The sequence below is a fragment of the Lissotriton vulgaris genome, chromosome 2_1, assembly GCF_964263255.1.
Source record: "Lissotriton vulgaris chromosome 2_1, aLisVul1.2, whole genome shotgun sequence".
NCBI classification, from domain to species: domain Eukaryota; kingdom Metazoa; phylum Chordata; class Amphibia; order Caudata; family Salamandridae; genus Lissotriton; species Lissotriton vulgaris.
Genome location: NC_141687.1, coordinates 1,545,006,976 through 1,545,025,436, shown reverse-complemented (window position 1 = coordinate 1,545,025,436; position 18,461 = coordinate 1,545,006,976). Strand labels below are relative to the sequence as shown.

At 43.7% G+C, this 18,461-nt stretch overlaps 1 protein-coding gene across 1 annotated transcript in view; it reads left to right on the top strand.

Annotated features, from left to right (window-relative positions):
• The window catches only part of CEP70 (centrosomal protein 70), a 541,458-nt gene that overhangs the window by 268,032 nt on the left and 254,965 nt on the right, over nt 1–18,461 (top strand). The window contains exons 11-12 of the mRNA XM_086957416.1: nt 406–483; nt 17,696–17,810. Coding sequence (XP_086813542.1) covers nt 406–483; nt 17,696–17,810 — 193 coding nt within the window. The remainder of the gene's footprint in view (nt 1–405; nt 484–17,695; nt 17,811–18,461) is intronic.

The following is an 18,461-nucleotide window of genomic DNA, read 5'->3' as shown; positions in this document are numbered from 1 at the left end:
CCTAAATATTTGAAATAATCTTTAATGCCATAATATGGATGTGCAATGCTAGGCTCTATGTTACAGTATATCTGGAGCTATGATGAAATCTAGGAATGATCAAACAGACACTTCTCTTGGTGCTGTTTATGGTCGGATTACTTTCAATAACTAGAGTATCTATTTAATCACATTTAGGAGTGGCAGCAAATTGGGGATATCAAATGCATTTGATTTTGTATAGCTTCACGCCCTTTGCTCTATAGATTGGTGAAACCTACTCTATGACCCCGTATATCTTACAGATCTCATATCGCATTTTGAAAGATTATTCGATCAATAAATGCTAGAACTGTATAATGATTTTCGATTACTTTTGGCATCCCTCAGTTACAGTTTTTCCAATTAATTCTTTCTTTCCTTTAGACCAACTGCTAAAGAGCTGAAACTTTACAAGCAGCAAGTGAAAAGGCTGGAAAAAATCCTTCATCAGAACAACATTAAGTACATGGAATTCATTTAAAGGCTTGAGTGAATTGGTTTTTAACAGTCTTTACATGATTAACTGGAGGATTTTTACATAAATTAATGCAAGATTTAAAAATGCATGCAAGACAGGGTCCTAGTATAGATGCATCAAATTGCATAGTGAAATGGATTTATTATTTTAGAGGTATTTTTTTCTTGTTCTGTGGATCTAGAGTTACTTGTACCTACAGGCACATTTTTTAATTAATTCTTTCTACTTTCATTTTAATTCTTGGGACCTGATTTAGAGTTTGGCAGATGAGGTACTCTGCCACAAATATGGTGGAGTATTATGTCCCCCAAACTGGCGGTCTGCCTGCTCTGGGTTAAGTCGAACTGATTGTTATGTTTTCAATGGTGGTGCACCAGCTGGCTCTGCTGTCAGAAAAACTACAAGACGGCCCAACGCAGTTTGGGCCATCGGTGTAGGTGGATCTGACCATTCCCATTGCTCAGCGCAGATGGTCTGGCTTATATATATTTTTTCAGTTCATGACTGCAAGGGAAATCGTGGCAGTTCTGAACTGTCAAAATAGAAAAATGACCCCCACATCCTGGAAGAAACCTCCCAGGGAGTCCACGTTATTTATTTTTTATTTTTCAAAAGCAAACTTGCCTTTTGTGAGTTTGTTTTTGGAAACTTAAAAAGTTTGAGTTGCCACTTATTAAACTTATAGTGCCTACAGAACAGCCACCATAATGACTGAAGGCACGTGGGTCTTTACAGGGCCAGTGGTTATCTCAAAATAATATTTTTTGGTATTCCAGCCAGAGTGGTGGAGGAAATGACGTAGGAATGTCTCCAGTATCATGTTTTGCCCTGGTGGGCAAAACATATTCAGCAGTAAATGCTATAAACCATATTGATTAACCGAAAAAATTTCATAATATTGTATTTTTTGCTACAACTCTCGTTTAAGTGGACAAAATGTCCTCATCCCTCAAATCAATTATATATAGCACCTGAGTAACTACAAACTGCGGTAAACATAATCCAAGTATAATTCATAGTATCACAACAGCAGAAATAAAATAACAGAAAAAAGACATAGTTAAACTGCTATGATATAATGTTATGTTATGTTATGTTAGGAGAGATTGTATAGCGCATGGCTGCCCCAACAACGGGGCGTCCCAGCGCTTGCAGACAACCAGACAGAAAGAGCGATAGAGTAAAGCAAAGCGGCCTAAGAATTGGACCCCAGAGTAGAAGCAAACAGCCAGGTTTTGATGCATTTACGGAAGTGCCAGTGGTTTTGAGTGGCGCGTGCCTCAATGGGGATAGAATTCCAGAGGGCCGGGGCGAGGGACCTGAAGGAGCGGCCACCCGCTCTGCTTTTGCGCACTCTGATGGTGTGGGCAAGATGGAGATCAGCAGAGCGTAGGGTTCGGGTGGGAACATAGGGTGAGCAGAGATCTTGTAGTATATGGGGTCCCTGGCCGTGTAGAATTTTGTGGGTGAGGCAGAGGGTTTTAAATTTGATTCTCTGTTTCACCGGAAGCCAGTGAAGCCGGTGAAGAAGATGGGAAACATGACAGTGTTTGGGGAGGGCAAAAAGGGTTCGAGCTGCGGCGTTCTGAGCTCTCTGAAGTCTATTGACCACTGACTTATTGGCCCCCAGCAGGAGACCATTGCAGTAGTCAAGGTGGGAAAGAACGAGGGACTGGACTATGACTTGGCGGGTGGGTGGCTTAAAAAAACCCAGGATAGGTTTAATACAGCGTAGGCGCCCAAAACAGGTACCTGCGACCTTCTTAGCATGAAGCTCGAAGGACAGAGACTTATCCATTAGGACGCCCAAGTTCTTAACGCCCTCCTTAGGGATTGGGGGGGGGGGCCCAACGAAGGGGGCCACCATTGATGGTCCCAGTTCTGTGAGTCACCTCCCAGCCAAAGTAGCTCCGTTTTAGAGGAGTTGAGCTGGAGATAATTCTCCACCATCCAGTTGGAAATGGCCAGGATGTCTTCCTGCAGTTTAGCCTGGTCAGGCGAGGTATCCTTGGGAAAAGTGAAAATGAGTTGCTTGTCGTCCGCGTAAGATATCATTTTGATATTTCGTTCCCTGGCCAGAAGGGCCAGTGGGCGGACGTACATGTTAAACAAAGTGGGGCTAAGGGCCGATCCCTGAGGGACGCCGCAAACCAGGGGGATTCTGCTGGATGAGTGTGGTGGGGCATGGATCTGGAAAGAGCGGTCAGAAAGAAAAGAAGTGAACCAAGCCAGGGCTCCGTCTTTGACCCCGATCTCCCTGAGACGCTTGAGAAGCATCTCGTGAGAGACCGTGTCAAACGCCGCACTCAAATCCAGCAGGACCAGGGCAGACGTGTTTCCTAGATCCTGTGCGGCTCTAAGATGTTCCGAGACAGCTAAGAGGGCTGACTCCGTGCTGTGATTAGCCCGGAAGCCATTTTGGGAGTCGTCCAGGATACTATTAGACACCAGGTGGTCAGTCAGGATGGTGTTCACATGAGCTTCCATGATCTTGGCCAAATAGGGTAAGAGGGAGATGCGTCTAAAGTTCTCAGGGCGTGAGGGGTCAAGGGAAGGCTTCTTCAACAGGGGAACGACTTTAGCATGCTTCCAGGAATTAGGAATGATGGAGGACTGGAGAGATCTATTGATCAGAACCAGTCCTTCTTTCAGAATGGAGTCCTGAAGAAGCCGGAAGATATTAGGTTTAACAGGGTCATCAGGAGATCCAGTTTTAACCTTGGTGGCCAGGGAATCAAAATGTTGGTGAGAGATAGGAGGGAGAGTATGAAGAGGTTTGAAGGGAGTGGGAGGGGGGATACTAACTGGGGGGAGGGGAGAGGCCTTCTAGCTTCCAGCGAGATATATATCTCCTGGATTTTATTAGTAAAGAAAGTAGCCAAGTCTTCACACTGTGAGTTAGAGGCAATTAAATTACTAGTTCCCTCAGGGGTTCAGGACAGATCTTTTATCAAAGAGAAGATGGTTTTGGAGGGGTTGTGACTGGAGTTAATCAGACCTGAGTAATACGCTGCCTTAATTTCACGAATATGTTTGTGGTAGGCTTTGGTGGCAGACCTATAGCTGTTCTTTGCTGGGATGTCATAGGAGCGCCTCCAGGCGCATTCTAAAACCTTACAGCGTTTTCTTTCTAGGGCTAGCGTCTCAGTGTACCAAGGGTGAGACTGCACCCGCTTAGGTTGGGACATTTTAATGGGGATCTGATGGTCTAAGGAGCTACTAATCCAACTCCTAAAGGCTTTGTCAGCTTCCTCCAGGTTGTTAGACCATATCGGGCAGGAGGAAAGAAGGTTGAACTCTAGGTTAGGGACATCCAGTTTAGGCCAGGGGCGTCTCCAGAGGGGAGGGGAAGGATTCGAAAGAGCAATATTCGGGACTTTAATAGATGTATGGATAAGAAAATATCCGTCCAGGTAAGGAGGAGGGGAGCATGCGCTTTAATTCCCTCGATGTTTGAGGATACCGGGTCAAGCAAGTGGCCCGCTAAGTGGGAGGGACCATTTACCAGCTGAAACAGCTGGCAGGCTTCTAAATCTCCCAGGAAATTAGAGATGTCCTGGGAGTCGTGTCGCTCTAGGTGTAAATTAAGGTCCAAAAAATATACTAAAGTTGGGCGTCATTATGGCCAAGGAGGAAGTGATCTGGGGCAGGGCTTCCTGGAAGGCCCTTGCGGATCCCGGAGGGCGATAAATGAGGAGCCCCGTAAGGGTGAAATTATCTGAGATCCTAATCTTAAATTGCGCACATTCGCAGTCTGGTACTGTCACAGGGGATAGGACACAGCCAAAAGCAGATTTGGTTATCACCGCTAGCCCTCCGCCCCTGCCTTTAGGTCTATTCTGGGTATGCATAGAGTAACCCAGCGGTAGGGCCGGGGATGGTGGTCGCCTCATTGGTGAGCCGTGTCTCCGTAAGGAGAAGTATGTCCGGGGACCTGTCAAGGAGTAGCTGGAATACATCCTCATGGTGTCTCACGAGGGATCTGCAATTCAAGCTGAGAACATTAAGGCTTGTGAGTTTAGATGACTCTGGAGTGGTGGAGAAGTCCTCTGTGGTACGAAAGCCACATTTGTTACATTTTAAAACCGGGGAGTCACAACGCCAACAGTGAGAGGCGCAAGGGGCCTGAGCGCGCAGAGTAACCAGGTCATCCCGCGAGTATGGGAGCCTGTGGGTCGTCGCACGGCCAGAGGGTCTGGCGTCGGACTGGCGTGGACGAGCGCAGACGGGCTTGCCTTGGGCGTGGCCGCTGCGCGGGAGTGCAGGCATGTAAGTTATGAAGGTGCCGGCCCCGCCTCTGGCAGTAGTACATCACCCGGGGCCGGATCAGGTCTGAAAACGCCCTCCACGCAAGCGGCACAAGCCGTTGTGGACCGGGGCGAGACCGGAAGAGAACACAAGCCACAACAAGGTAAAATAGGCAGATTAAAATATGTACTGTTTTTAAAAGCAAATAGCACTCAAACTTTTTCCCATCAAGTTTCAGAGGAGAGAGCAGGTTGAAAGCACCCCACCGCACGCTAGTGCCTTACTGTGCTGGGGTCTTATCTGTAATCTCGTATGCATCGGTTCATTGCGGATCATCAAGAAAATGCAAGGGGGCTCACTAGCCGCTTTCACTGCCTCTCGCTTCAGCAAACAAAAGTCCCTTCCTCTCCTCCCTGTATGTAAAAAAAGTGAAAATAAGTTAGAATTATAAATGCAAAATGGAATCTTCATACAGAATTAAGAATAGAGGACTTTAAGGTTATTCTCCCAAATGTATTTTCAACTGTTCTTCCATATTAATAACTGGGAGAAATGTTGTCTCCAGATCTAGTGTGTGTCTTGATTACTTTCTTCTCAATTGTAGGAGCTTCTTCCCACCTCTGGAACCTCTTCTGGTTTGGTCCATGACATAAAAATTCAGTAAATCCCTGTCACCATAATGGAATTCTGAGAAATGCCTTGCCATGAATAGTGTAATAGCGTTAGTCTTGGTTGCTTATTGCCAAATGTATTCCTGAATCTTTTTTTGGCAGGGTGGACAGTACTACCCACGTAGCATTTTTCACAAGGTCACACCAGGACTTGGATTTTTAAATGACATGTTAGATATTTTGTTATAGTTTTGCTGCTGCTACTGTATGGTACCAGATATTCTTTCATCACGCATGTGTTTGTACATGCATTGCCACATTTACAGGGGAACAAAGCCACTTTAGCCTATCTGGCACATCGGATGCCTTTCAGTTAACTCACTCTTCTTAAGTATGTCTTTCAAAGACAGTCTCTGTTTAAATGTTATCTTCGGTTTCTCAGTTATCAAATTGTTTAAGTTAGCATCTCACTTGAGCATTGCTCTCGATTTTGTTTTGTGACCAATTTAAACAAATGCTTATTTAAACAAAGTCTGTACGTAATCAGATATAGCAGTTGGAAAAAATGATAAACTAAGACTCAGTGTTTCTAACTTTATTAGTTACAACTCAGTTTTTTTGCCATCATTTGAGCAATTGTAATTAGGAAATTGAATCCCAATAGTTAGTTTGGTGCATTTATTACTCCTATACTAAACAAGGGGGAAAAGTCATGCATCCCCATTGATAACTACCATATCTCTATCCTTGATGTGGTATCTAAACATTTTGCAAGATTGTTCTGATGTTCTTTTGAAGATTGGGCAGGCAATAGCAATTTGATCATACGTGTACAAGTGGGCTCGAGACAAAGGCATCAACCTCTCATCATATATTTAAATTGTATTATGATTAAAATATCAGAAGAAGGAGTGCTATGTTTGTGTTTTGTTGATTTCAAATCACAGTTTGTCAAAGTTGATCACAATTCTCTAAGTGTAAGCCTGCTTCCATAGGGATTTTGATTACTCTTCTCTCACTTCCAATTGATTTCACCACAGATACCTGGACCCAAGTGAAACTAGAAAATAAAAGAGACAGTATAACAATTAAAATCTGTGTAGACAATGGTCCAGATCATGGTTGTGTGCTTGCATCATTATTCTTCCTATTTATCTATGATACACAGCCTCACTTAAGTTGGACAATACTAACCCTGCCCCATTTAGGTTGCCCCTCCTTCCATTAGTTATTATATCATGGCAACCTTGGTATTTTGGACCAAACCGCAATCAATCTACAGGAAAAAATTAAATGCTGTCCAAAAATATTTTTTCGTGTCATAAATTTTTATTTATTCAATAAATTAGAAATAAATATACAATGAGACAAAAGTAATGCAAACGATTAGAAGAAAACCTGCTTTCAAAAAGGATCTTTGGCTAATCTTTAATAAAAGTGACTTTTAATGAACATCATAAACAAGTAGCAAAAGCAATGGGAAACATGTTGAGTCATCTTTATTTTAAGTATGTATATTGTGGATGATTGTTATTAATTTCTAAGATAGTCCTAGTTATTGCCTGCCAGGTCTTTGTGTGGAAGATGCATAGGATAGTTAGCCGAGAAGGGCGTGGTACACAGACCTCCTTTACCTCTCATCGCACCATCTGCTCCGTCTCCCTTTCTGGGCAGACCTCCTCTTGCAAGGGCTGGTTCTACATCCCGCCTCCAGCGCTTGCACCTTCAAGCCTTTGAACGGGCCTGAGCTCTTTCTCTCTCCCACCGGATGTTGTGGATGTTATATTATTGTACCAGAAGACACTCCACCAAATATGTCTATTCTGGTAGGTGGGCCAAGTTTGTTAAATGGTGTGGAGACAGATCGATTGATCCTTTGCAGGCCTGTTTGTCTGATGTTCTGAGTTTCTCTCTTTCCTTAGCACAACAGGGTTGTGCAGCAGCTATGGTTAAGGGCTACTTGTCTGCCTTGTCCGATTTTCTCTGTTTACCAGATCAACCCTCGTTGTTTAAATCTCCCATAGTTATGAGATTCAATAAAGGTCTCACAAATAGCTTTCCTCCCACTCCTTTTATCATGCCTAAGTGGGAATAAGAATTTGGTTCTCACTTTCTTATTTGGTTCACCCTTTGACCCATTACATAGTTGTCCCTTAAGGTTCCTAGTGCCTGAACCAATATTTTAGGTTCCAATCACTTTCGCTAGATGGGTGAGTTGCAAGCCCTTCTCTCCAAGCATCCTTTAACATCATTCTATGCGGATAAGATGGTTCTTAGGACCAGAGCTGCTTTCCTGTCTAAGGTTGTCACTTCTTTCCACCTAGGCAGTCCATCACTTTACCTACTTTCTACCCGCGCCCTCACCCTTCTGAGGAGGCGAGATTTCATTGCCTGGACCGCAAGAGGGCAGTCTGCTTCTACATGGACAGAACCAAGGACTTTGACGTTCAATTCTTCATTGGATATGTGGGCAAGATGATGGGCAAGGCTGTCCATAAAAGAACGCTGACCAGGTGGATCATCCTGTGTATCAATATCTGCTACCCCTTGGCCAAGAAGGAGTCCCCTGAAGATATTAGAGCTCATTCTACCAGAGCGAAGTCTTTTTCTTCGGCTTTAGCTAGAGGTGTCCCTGTGGTAGACATCTGCAAGGCGGAAACTTGGGCCTCCCTCCACACTTTTGCAAAGCACTATTGCTTGAATTCGGAGGTGAGGAGGGATGGCCATTTTGCGTGTTCTGTGCTGATAATTTTTTGGTGCAGGCAGGCACCCTCCTGGAGCGGGACTGCTTGGGGATTCATTTCATAAGGTGAGGAATCCACATGCAGATGTATTCATCAGAACAACAAGTTACTTAACTCTGGTAGCGCTTTTTCTGGTGCATACAGTATCTGCCTGTGGATTCCTCACTGACCCACCCGCCTTCCTGTTGCATGTCTGCTTATACCGAAAAATAATCAACGTATATCTTCTGTGATTTATTGTTGAAATCATGTGATGCTTGGCTCTAGGAAAAGTCTAAGATGAGAAAATTCAAGTTTTGGCTGTGTTTGTATACTGTGTATACTTGTGAAAATATTGTTGGTTCACCCGTTCGCCTCGAAGGCACAGAAAAAATGGGTGGAACTGGCATCAATACACCGACAAGGTCTCTTTATGACTCCGATGACTCCCGCGGAGTCGCATGAGGAGCCGTTCCATTGTGACGTCCTCGTCGAAGTGGGAGAGCTGAGGAGAAATGTTTCTGTGGAATGCTGTGCATGGGGTAATTTATAAGGTGAGGAATCCACAGGCAGATACTGTATCCACCAGAAAAAGCATTATCAGAGGTAAGTAGCTTCTTCTAGCAGACATTAAATCAGCCAGTTAGTGATTTACTGGCTTTTCAGGCATGTAGACTCACTGTGTTTTCCACTCCACTGGGTTGGTTACGAAAATATATTTTCCTTGCTTATCAAAGGTCATTTCATAATGCCATATAAATAAATTAATCTTCTTGCTGGTTTTCTTCACTTATTCCTCCTTTTCAGCAGATAGACCTTCACGTTCCCTAGATGGAAGACAAGCTCTCCAGTATTGAATCTTTCATAGATTCACATGCTTGTATCTTCCCCGTCATCATGGTGAGAGTCTCCCGGTAAAAAGAATAACCATAGCAGTAGAAGAAAAACTGCCCGGAAACCATAGAGTAGCATAATATAGGTAACCTCTCCTCCTCATTATGTGGTCCAAACCACAGCCAATCAGCTTCCAGCCCCAAGATAGACCATCCCCAGCAGAGCCACCATACCTCAGATTTCCTTCGCGTGAGGAGTCGTCTCCCTAAGCTGAGCTCAGTTTATTCTGTACTGAACTTTTGACCTTCTACAGTTGGAAGTGAGGTATTGATTTTCCATTTTACTTACTTGAAGATGTCTGAAGGCTCTAAAAAGAGACTTTTCAGATCTTGCACATCCTGTGGCAAAGCCAGATTGTTTTATGAAGATCCACATATAATGAATGCTTGTACTGCTTGTACCCCAAGCATGTTCCTAAGGACTGCAAACATTGTCGTACCTTCTCTGCTAAGACACTTAAGGACAGAGAAGCACGCCTATTACTATGGCTTCAAAAGAAGAAAACAACAGACTCTGAGTCTGATGGAGATGCTAAAGGACATTCCTCTAGAAAACACAAGAGAGAGTCCTCTGAGGAGAAAGGAGATCAAAAGAGACAAAAATCAGGAAAAAACAAAGAAGGTGAAACTTCTTCTTCTCTTCCACAAACTCCTCACAAGCCTACCTTAGAAAAGAAAACTCAGTCGTCATTGCCGCCGTCGAAAAGTAAAGAAATTCCAGTCAGATCGCGGACGAAGGCGTCGACGACCCAGACGATGATCTCAACGACGGCCATCTCGACGACGACTGAGTCGCCGACAGCAATTACGATGACGACTCAGTCGATGGTGAGTGTTAGACCCTCGTCGACGCCAAAATCTTCTTCTTCGACGATAACAGTTGTTAAATCTCCGACGATGATGACTTCAACATTCATATCTATTAAGAGATTTACCCCGTCGACGGGCAAGAAAGCAGAGTTTTCTACTCCTAAAATGTCTCCGCTTCTTCCATCCACTATTCTGGATTGCCAAGAATCTGAAGATGAGGGGTCTTATGGAGCTGCCTATAGCCCCTCTCAACTACATATTAAAAGTCAAGAATCAGAAGATGATAATTTCCCGGAGGTACAAGAACAATTCTCTTTTAAGGATTGTCCAGTTAAAGGTCCTAAACGTTATGAGTCATTTCATCAGGCTTATAATTATGAAGAGGAGGAGGAAGTGAGTCCCAATGTTCAAGAAGAGTCTATGTCTGTACCTTTATCTTTGATTTCTGACTTGAGGAACATGATAGAAAGTTATTATCGCCGGTTCCCGGAGGATAATGCTACAACCTCAGCTCCTACAAATATTCCTGAGCCTGTGACGGAAACACCAGTGGTTCAGTCTCCTCCTCCTGTAAAACGGATAGACACTCCGAAAGTAATAACTATTCGGGATGACTTGATTGAAAGTGATCATGAGGATCAATCAGAAGGAGAGATTCCCCATGATGACCTAGTTGGGGATGAATGGGACCAATACATCGTTCCAACTTCTCCTTAGTCACCTTTACCTCAAGCAAGTTCTCCACTAGAGGATATAACCAGTTTTCATGACCTGATTAAAAAAGCCGTAAAAAGATTTGAACTTACTATGCCTATTAAAGAAAGTGAATGTTTTCTCTATGATTTCAAGGAGTCATCTCGAAAGTCAGTAAGAGCTATCCCGATAATCCAACATATTTGGGATGAAGGAATAAAATGAATAAAGAACCCAGCATCAGTCCCAGCATCGATTCTGAAAATTGATAAAAAATACTGTGCTCCCGAAACAGCTCCAGCATGCCTAATTCGACATCCTCGTCCTGAGTCTGTTGTTACACAAGCGGAGAAAAGACACTCCAAAAATCCTGTGACTGCCTGTTTGGCACCTCCTGACAAAGAAGGTAAAAGAATGGACAGTATATGAAAACGCTTTGCTGTTATGGCGGCAAATGCACTGGCGCTTAGTAGTAGATTCAATAGGCAGATGTGGTCAGACATCGCACCAATACTGTCCCATCTCCCAGAGGATAAGAAAGAGGAAGCCAATACAATTCTGCAAGATGGAGCCAGAGCAGTGTCTGAGTCCATTGATGTAGCAATGGACATTGTGCCTGTAGGATTTCGGCAAATGGCTGGAGCAGTGGCTCTTTGTAGGCAGGGATGGCTAAAGGCAAAGTCTTTTAGGCATGAGGTCCAATCAAAAATCATGGACATGCCTTTCGATGGAGAGAGTCTGTTCGGGAAGCATATTGATGAAGCGCTATAGGGAATAAAAGCAGGCCCTGATACAGTTAGAGCTCTGGGGTCTTTACAGCAAGGCTGCTTCCAATCTTTTCATGGCAGATGATCGAGAGCAAAATTCCATCAGTGCTCCTCTTTTCAGTGGAACAGGTGCCAGCCGTATCATCAACCAGGATACCGTCAGTTCTTCAACACTCGGCAGTATCGGTCCTCTAGCACTTCTTTTCAACAACAAGGAAGGAGAAAATCTGCTGCAAGAGGAAAGGTGCAAGATTCGGGTCGAAGACATTGACATTCTTCAGGCGTCACCGGCCCCATCTCATCTCAAACAGTTCCATTACCTCTCTCAATTTCTAAATTATTGACAATCAATAACATAATAACACACGGTCACACCCTAGAATTCTCTCAAAAAGCTCTGAATCATCCACCTATTTACAGAAATCAAAATCACCTATCAGCCCTCAAAACGGAAATTTTAACTCTCCTTATGAAAGGGGCAATAGAAGAAGTTCCTCCAGAACAACAAGGAACAGGGTTCTATTCTCACGTTTTTCTAATAAAGAAAAAGCAATCTACCAAACTGAGGCAGGTAATGGACCTCAGAGATCTAAACAAATACATAAAGAAAATCTTGTTCTGCACGCTGTCCTTACAGGAATTTCTCCTTTTACTTTGCATGGGAGATTACATGATTTCCTTGGACCTTTTGGATGTATATTTCCATATCCCAATTCACAAAAAACATGAACAATATCTACGGTTCATTGTGGCGGGCGCCATTACCAGTTCAAAGTTTTGCCCTTCAGCCTAAAATCTGCCCCAAGGGTTTTCACAAAATGTATGGTGCCAATTGCTGCAAATTTAAGGCAACAAGGTCTCCAAATGTTTCCATATCTGGACGACTGGCTGATAAAAAGGGCATCGTACCAGGAGACACACCAGTCGCTACTAACTTGTATGGATCTTTTCCCAAAATTAGGTCTCCAAATAAACAGAGAAAAGTCCTCCCTTATTCCTTCGCAGTCACTCCAATTTCTCAGAGCGCTATTAAAAACTCAGAAAGCGAAAGCTTTTCCCTCCGAGGAAAACATAACAAAGATTTTAAATCTGACAGCTTCAATAAAATAAAAAAGGTCCACTTCAATAAGGATCTTCAAGTCTTTGCTGAGAATGATGTCATCCTGTATCCCATTGGTTCCCCAACTGCCGCGTGCATATGAGACAACTGCAAGAATCTTTAGACAAGCAATGGATCCAAGCCCTAGGTTCTTTCGAAGACAAACTCGTCATCAACTCTCAGATCAAAGGTGCAATGTCATGGTGGGGTATCAGGAGCAACTTGACAAGGGGTCTTCTATTCGAACCTCAATCTCCCAGTTACGTCATGACATCAGACACTTCAGTACAAGGTTGGGGAGCGCACCTTCAAGACCTAGAAATTCAAGGTCACTGGTCACACCGAGAGGCAAAGCTACACATCAATCTTTGGAATTGAAAGCAGTGTTCCTGGGCCTTCAAGCTTTTCTTCCCAGAATTCATGTCTCTTCTGTCCTCATAAGTACCGACAGTACAACAACAATGTTTTATCTTCTGAAACAGGGTCACACGAGATCAAGAAAAGGGGGTGGTGATGGACAGAGTATCTGAATTAAGCAGAACACTCGTACCCAGTCAACAGATCAGGGCTTGATCCATCACCGTTTTTTAGCTCACTGCACCATCCCAGCTCAGAACCTGGCTACATGCAAATTAGTCTGTCCCTGGCCCAGTGCATCATGGGAACAGGGCAGACCAAACTACCAAGCCAATTCTTTTACTGGAAAGGAAACAAGCTTCCGGGGACCGGTTTCTGGCATTACAGCCGTCTTCGGCCCGGCTTGCTTGAATCCTGATGGTGCAGTGAGCAAGGGACTCATGTCTGAGCATACACTTCCACGCTTATGGTGGACAAAACGATTCAGAAAAGGGGGTGGTGATGGACAGAGTATCTGAATTAAGCAGAACACTCGTACCCAGTCAACAGATCAGGGCTTGATCCGTCACCGTTTTTTAGCTCACTGCTCATCACCACCCCCTTTTCTGAAGCACGAGATCAAAGCCCCTATCTGCCCAGGCACAGAAAATTGGAATTGGCTTTTGCATCACATTACTCTACAAGTGGAACATGTCCCGGGAGTGGACAACACAAAGGCAGATTTATTAAGCAGATCATCTGCCATTTGCCACAAGTGGGAACTGAATCAGGACCAACTTCTTTGAATGTTCAATCTATGGGGCAGGCCGATATTGGACTTGTTTGCGAATCAAACCAACAAGAAATGCCAACATTTCACAAGCAGATTCCCACAAAAAGGATCCAGGGGAAATGCTCTACATCTCCGCTGGACAGGGATGTTTGCTTATGCGTTTCCGCCATTTGCTCTAATTCCAAAAAATATTAAGAAAGATGAGGTCAGAACCTTGCCACATAATCTTGATAGCTCCAGCGTGTCCGAGACAGTTTTGCTAGACGGAACTTCTCCAATTGTCTGTGAAACCCAGGATACAGTTTCCAATGGTCCAGAATCTGATTACCATGAACCAAGGCCAAGTTCTTCACTCACAATTGACCTCGCTAAAATTGTCAGCTTGGAACCTTATGAACATGAATTTCAATCATTAGATATTCCTCCAGAATGTCGTGATATACTGGCAAGTTCTTCAGCAGTGTCTACTAACAAGACCTGTACAGCGAAATGTAAAAGGTTTTGTAACTGGTGTATTTCAAATAATGTACTTCCTTTTAATTCGTCACCGGAGCAAATTCTCCCATGTCTGCTTCAACTAGCCAGATCTGGACATTCTCATATTTCAATAAAAGTTAATTTAGCGACAATCTCTAGATACTGCAGATCTCCAGACTGTCCGTCCCTTTGGTCACAAAGACTAATTAAAGAATACCCAAAAAGGTGATTCAGAAAATTTCCTCCAATTAAACATCCTCCGCCTCCTTGGCAGCTCAACACGGTCTTGTCGCAGCTCATGAGAGCTCCTTTTGAACCAATTCACAAAGCTGAGTTGCAACTGAACTCAGACAAGACGGAAGTCCTCATCCTGGGATCTTCACCCTCCACCTGGGACGACTCCTGGTGGCCCCCCGCCCTGGGCTGCGCACCCAAAGCAACAGACCACGCACGCAACCTAGGCTTCATCCTGGACTCCTCACTCTCCATGACCAGACAAGTCAATGCCGTCTCCTCGTCGTGCTTCAACATCCTGCGCATGCTACATAAGATCTTCTGGTGGATCCCCACAGAGACCAGGAAGACGGTCACCCAGGCCCTCGCCACCAGCCGTCTGGACTACGGCAACTCCCTCTACTCCGGAACCACCGCCAAACTCCAGAAGAGACTCCAGCAGATCCAGAAAACCTCAGCACGACTCATCCTGGACATCCCCCTCGTAGCCACGTCTCCGGACACCTGAGAGATCTGCACTGGCTCCCGGTCAACAAGAGAATCACCTTCCGTCTCCTCACCCACGCACACAAAGCCCTGCACAACCAAGGACCAGCATACCTCAACAGCCGCCTCAACTTCTACGCTCCCACACGCCTTCTCCGATCGACCAGCCACGCCCTCGCCGCCGTCCCCTGGATCCGAAGAGCCACCACAGGAGGAAGGTCCTTCTCCTACCTGGCCTCCAAGACTTGGAACTCCCTCCCGACTCACCTTCGCCTGACCCAGGACCACCTCGCCTTCAGGACGCAGCTCAAGACCTGGCTGTTCGAGCAGTAGCGGACCCCCCCTTCCCCAGCGCCTTGAGACCCTCTGGGTGAGTAGTGCGCTATATAAATGCTGGGATTGATTGATTGATTGATTGATTTATCTCATGGAAAGTAGCCATACTTCTTGCTCTCACTTCGGCAAGGAGAGTCAGCGAGATCCAAGCCTTCTCCTTTCTGGATCCATTCATGCAGTTCAAATCAGACAAGGTAATTCTCAGAACAAATCCGAAGTTTATCCCTAAAATTCCTTCATTTTTTCATCTTAATGAGCCGGTGATCCTGCCTACATATTTCAGGAATCCTTCCACCACGGCAGAAAAGTCTCTGCACACTTTGGACATTGGGAGATGTCTAAAGTTTTACATAGAGAAGACAAAATCATTTCGTAAATCGAATCAACTGTTCATAGCTTATTCGGGACCAAGGAAAGGTTTAGCTCTTTCAAGAACCTCCATTTCCAGATGAATTACATCCGCCATTGTCTTCTGTCATGAAAAAGTGGGTAAACCCCTGTGCTCAAAAGTACGTGCTCATTCTACTCGAAAGATGGCAGCTTCAACAGCATTACTAGCAGGCGTCTCGCTTCCAGACATTTGCAGAGCGGCAACTTGGTCAAATGTGCATACATTTACCAAGCATTATTGTCTGGACACCGAGTGGAAAGCAGATTCATCAGTGGGCCGAGCAGTTCTGCAGCACCTGTTTCACTAAGGTACTTGTTTCTTTTTTCCTCATTTTACAATTCGTTATTTATGTAATTATGTATTCAAAGATATTTTCAATTGTGAAAAGCTGTTGCAAAATGTTCTTATTGAGTCCTTTCTTTAAAAAAAAAAAGAGATTCACAGCAGAGCCCTAAGACAAAGGGGTCTAGCCTAGAAATGCCCTTTGGAAAAAGGACTACTATATATTCCGATACAAGCATGTGAATCTATTAAAGATTCAATACTGGAGAAAAAACTAGATACTTACCTGTACACTATGGTTCTCCAGTATTATCTTTCATAGATTCACATGCGCCTGCCCACCTCCCCGTTTCTTTAGGTAGACCGCCTTTATCTCTGGTTTCTTTCTTGGCTCACTCTTGGGCTGTTGGAAATCTGAGGTATGGTGGCTCTGCTGGGGATGGTGTATCTTGGGGATGTCAGCTGATTGGCTGTGGTTTGGACCACATAACGAGGAGGAGAGGTTACCTATATTAAGCTACTCTTTGGTTTCCAGGCAGTTTTGTCTTCTACTACTATGGTTATTTTTTTTACCGGAAGACTCCCACCATGACGACGGGGAAGATACAAGCATGTGAATCTATGAAAGATGATACTAAAGAACCATAGTGTACAGATAAGTAACAATTTTTTCTGACTTCTCCCTAGTAAGAATGGTTAACCAACTCTCTGTGAATTATAGCCCACTTCTTAAGGGTCTTGCTACATTCAAACAGTCCGTCTCCAAATGGTAGCTTCTTGCATTTCATTTTGCAACCAGCTGGCCAGCAAACTCTTACCTGGCAAGCCCAGAGTGTATTCAGCTGGAGGGAAAGTGGCAATAGCTGCTTGTTAAAGAAACGTCCCTGTGACAGTCATTTGTAAATTTGTACATGGATGCCCATCCATAGTTTAACCAAACATTACTGTGCCTTTAATAAGAATCCAGGATGGAAACATGAGTAGGTCAGACTGCTCTCTGAAGCCTCTTTGGTTGAAGTGTCATTGGCGGACATTCAACAGATTCTCATTCCTTTGCTATTCAAACCTAAAACATGTAGTTGGTTGTGGGTATATGCTTGGTACTCTATTATAAGACATGACCTAAATGCAGAAGGAAATGTTACTTCCCTGCAGGGGCGTAACACAGCTCCCCGCAGTGCGGGGGGGCTCCGAGTTGCAGCGGCCTCCACAGCACTGTATTTAGGACTGAGAGATTCAGATTAAATCCGGAGCGGGACCCCTCTGTTTAACTTTCGTTACACTATTGCTTCCTTGATATCCTGTTCTGCATCATAGGACTCTGCCTCAAAGTCAAGAATAACCCACCCTCCTCTCCGGTCTTGACTTTTAAAGCATGACAATTTCTTCAGTCAATACTTTATTAGCATAAGCTCATCAAAAATGTCAGAGACTGTCATGGAACTGCTAGTACAATGAATACTAGGACACGAACATTGCTGGCTCGTTGATGAAACAAGCTCGTTTTCAGATTCTCTGAGAATTGAGGCTACTTTTACCTCTATCCAGCTTTACCTGTTTGAACTTAAGAATGATCTACTTAGCAGTATAGAGAGCAAGTGATGCTTTGCTGTCTTATGTACGTGATTGGTAATTCATAAAAATAACCGGCATAGAGGTGGTTGTAACTTTACATAGAATGCCAGATCTCATCTCTTTTCTAAGATTTTGAATTTGAAGTATTCCAAGGTCCCCACTCACAGGAGGAATATTCTCCGTTCATAACTTCAATGAAAGTTCCTATGACGCAGAACTCAGATTTTTCGTAAGTAGCATTGCCTTCTAACGCCAGTCTAGATTTTTAGGCTAACCACAGATATATTTATCCATTCCAATTAGGGTCATTATGTATACGTTTTTGTGTTGACGATAGCCAATAAATCCTGCATGTATTCAGCCATCTTTTAGCTGTGTTAGAGAGTTTCTCATCTGTTTTTTCCCTTTAGAAACTTCTCTAATGTATTTATTTTAATTGTAGTCTTCATGGGGTTTCTTCCTCAAAGAAAGCAGAAGAGAGAAAAGGTGATTCGGAGAGCACAAGAGTAGAAGACCTAGATTACATACAGCCCAACATTTGCAGAGGATACCTAAAGGTATATTTGTGACATTTAATTCATTATTTGATGTTCCTGATTTCAGCTGTTGCTTTTCCATAATCTGCAAGTCTTAGTCTTGGATTGCAGTCTATGTGAACATGACTTATGTTTTGAATTAGAAGTCTAGAGATATGTTTTCCGCAACATCAAATGTAAATCTTGTCTTACATAAAGATAAATATCTATTACCTTCAGATTAAACACGTGATAGGTTGTGAAGAATTACAATTCTGCCAAAGGACTTTAGGGCTGAAAACCCCTTAGATAAATACATATCCAGGCATTGACTGTTTCCAGACATTATTTAATGAGGCTACATATGGCCTGCCCTAGCATGTTAAAATCTTCTAGTCAAAAATATATTTGACTTTTGACTATATTGCCAACACCATTGGCTGAGAGTAACAAACACAGCTGGTTGTTTGTGCTTATGGTAATACCTAACCTGACTAAATCTGATTTGATAAACCCTTTTCAACTTAGCTGTTATAGCTATTTTTTAAACCATATTTTATTGCCTGTAATGTAATGCAGAATAAAATGCTTCCAGTCGTGTATAAGACTCTTGGCATGAAACAGAATCCTTGACTCTCAGTGGCACATCCCACCATCCCCAAACAGGGTCCCCCATTGAGATTTCATAAAAAT